Source organism: Chinchilla lanigera, unplaced genomic scaffold, assembly GCF_000276665.1.
Source record: "Chinchilla lanigera isolate Chin_1 unplaced genomic scaffold, ChiLan1.0 scaffold00601, whole genome shotgun sequence".
Classification (NCBI taxonomy): Eukaryota; Metazoa; Chordata; class Mammalia; order Rodentia; family Chinchillidae; genus Chinchilla; species Chinchilla lanigera.
Window position 1 is genome coordinate 1 of NW_004956002.1, and position 1,579 is coordinate 1,579.

The 1,579-nt window shown below is 67.1% G+C and overlaps 1 protein-coding gene across 1 annotated transcript in view; it reads left to right on the top strand.

Annotated features, from left to right (window-relative positions):
* Nucleotides 1-66: 66 nt before the first annotated feature.
* LOC102004346 (ADP/ATP translocase 3-like) overlaps nucleotides 67-1,579 on the top strand; it is a gene marked incomplete at its 3' end in the record, with an annotated part of 3,695 nt that continues 2,182 nt past the window's right edge. Inside the window, 1 exon segment of the mRNA XM_013510213.1 lies at nucleotides 67-564. Coding sequence (XP_013365667.1) covers nucleotides 88-564 — 477 coding nt within the window.

The window sequence follows — 1,579 nt, forward strand, 5'->3', positions numbered from 1 at the left end:
ACTCGCAACGATCCTCCTGCCTCAGCCTCCGGAGTGCTGGGATGACAGGTGTGCGCCACCACGCCCGGCTCACCTGTGTGTCTAACCATGCAGCATGCACCGTCCACCCACCCGGAGAAGCTCCCGCGCCCCCGCTGGAGCGCCGGCCCTGGGACATCCCGATGTGGCACCAGGGGCCACCCCACCGCACCGCGACCAGTGTGTCCTGCAAGACGCAGGCGCAGCCCTGCAGGCACTGACCCAGGCCGGCCCGCAGCTGGGCAGCGCGGACCAGCCTCGTCCGGATGGATGTCGCGGGCTCAGCCGGCCGGCCCGCCCACGGGAGGCTCGGGGCACGGTGACGGCACTGCCCAGGCCCGTCCAGCCCGCTCAGGTCTGCCGACAGCACAGCGCAGCCCCGCGCCCAGAAGCCACAGGAATCCCGGCCTCCCCGCGGCTCCCAGGGCGAGGCCGGACGCCGCTGGACCTTCCCAGACAGAGCCGACAGAGCAGCGGGGCCGCCCAGCCCCGGGCGGGAGACGGCAGGCAGCTCAGGCCGCTCCGCCGCAGCTGGTGCTGCGCAAGGTCAGGGCCGGCCTCAAGGGCACGGCTGTGGGGCCGCGGACAAGGGGAGTCCGGGAGCCTGGGTTCCGCCTGGCCGGCCAGCAGGGCTTTCGGTTCTGTAGGTGCCTGGCGCTGCAGCAGGGACCGAAGCGCTCAGGAGACAGAGAGGGTGAGAGCAAGGAGACAGAGGAGCCGGGCGAGGTGGCGCACGCCTGTCATCCCAGCACTGGGGAGGCTGAGGCAGGAGGATCTCTGCGAGTCTGAGGCCAGCCTGGGCTACAAAGTGAGCTCAAGGCCAGGCTGAACTGCATAGCGAGACCCTGTCTCAAAAAGAACAAAAAAAAAAAAAAAGAGGAAAAAGGAAAGAAGCCCGGGTGGGGAGGCGCGGGTGTAAGCCCAGCACTGCAGCGAAAAAATAATAATAATAATAATACAGAAGACAAAGAAGAGGGAAAGAAGGACAGGAAAGAAAAAGGGAAGAGAGAGCGCGAGGCGAAGAGCAAAAACAGAGGTGGGAGTGTTGGTGCCAGGCTGTCATCCCGGCACCCTGGGAGGCTGAGGCAGGAGGGTCTCTAAATAGAACACACCAAAGTGAACTAAAAGTAACGGGAAGCGGAGGCTGCAAAAGCCCAGGTCGATGGAGAGGGAGAGGCCGAGTCAGGAGGGTATACTGCGCCCCATCTCAGGTGTCCTGCTACAGGGGTGCTAAGCCAGGGGTCAAAGGTCACGGAGCAATGGGGAGTCCCCTCTCCCCGCAGAAGTGCGGCCCGCAGCCCAGGAGACCCCGGTGGGGGCCCGGAAGAGGCCGGAGAGCGCAGAGCCGGGCGCGGGCGGGTCGGGCATTATGGGGTGCCGGGGTCAAAGGTCAGGACCCCACGTGGGGTTCCGGGAACTGGGGCGCGCGGCCTCCGGAAACGGGGCGCTCTCAGGGTCGCCGACGGCTGCGGCTGGGGCTCGGGCTCCCCACTGCGCGCCCCGACACCGCGCCGCGCGCTCCCTTCGCCCCGCAACCTTCTCAAGGTCACGGCCGCCGCCG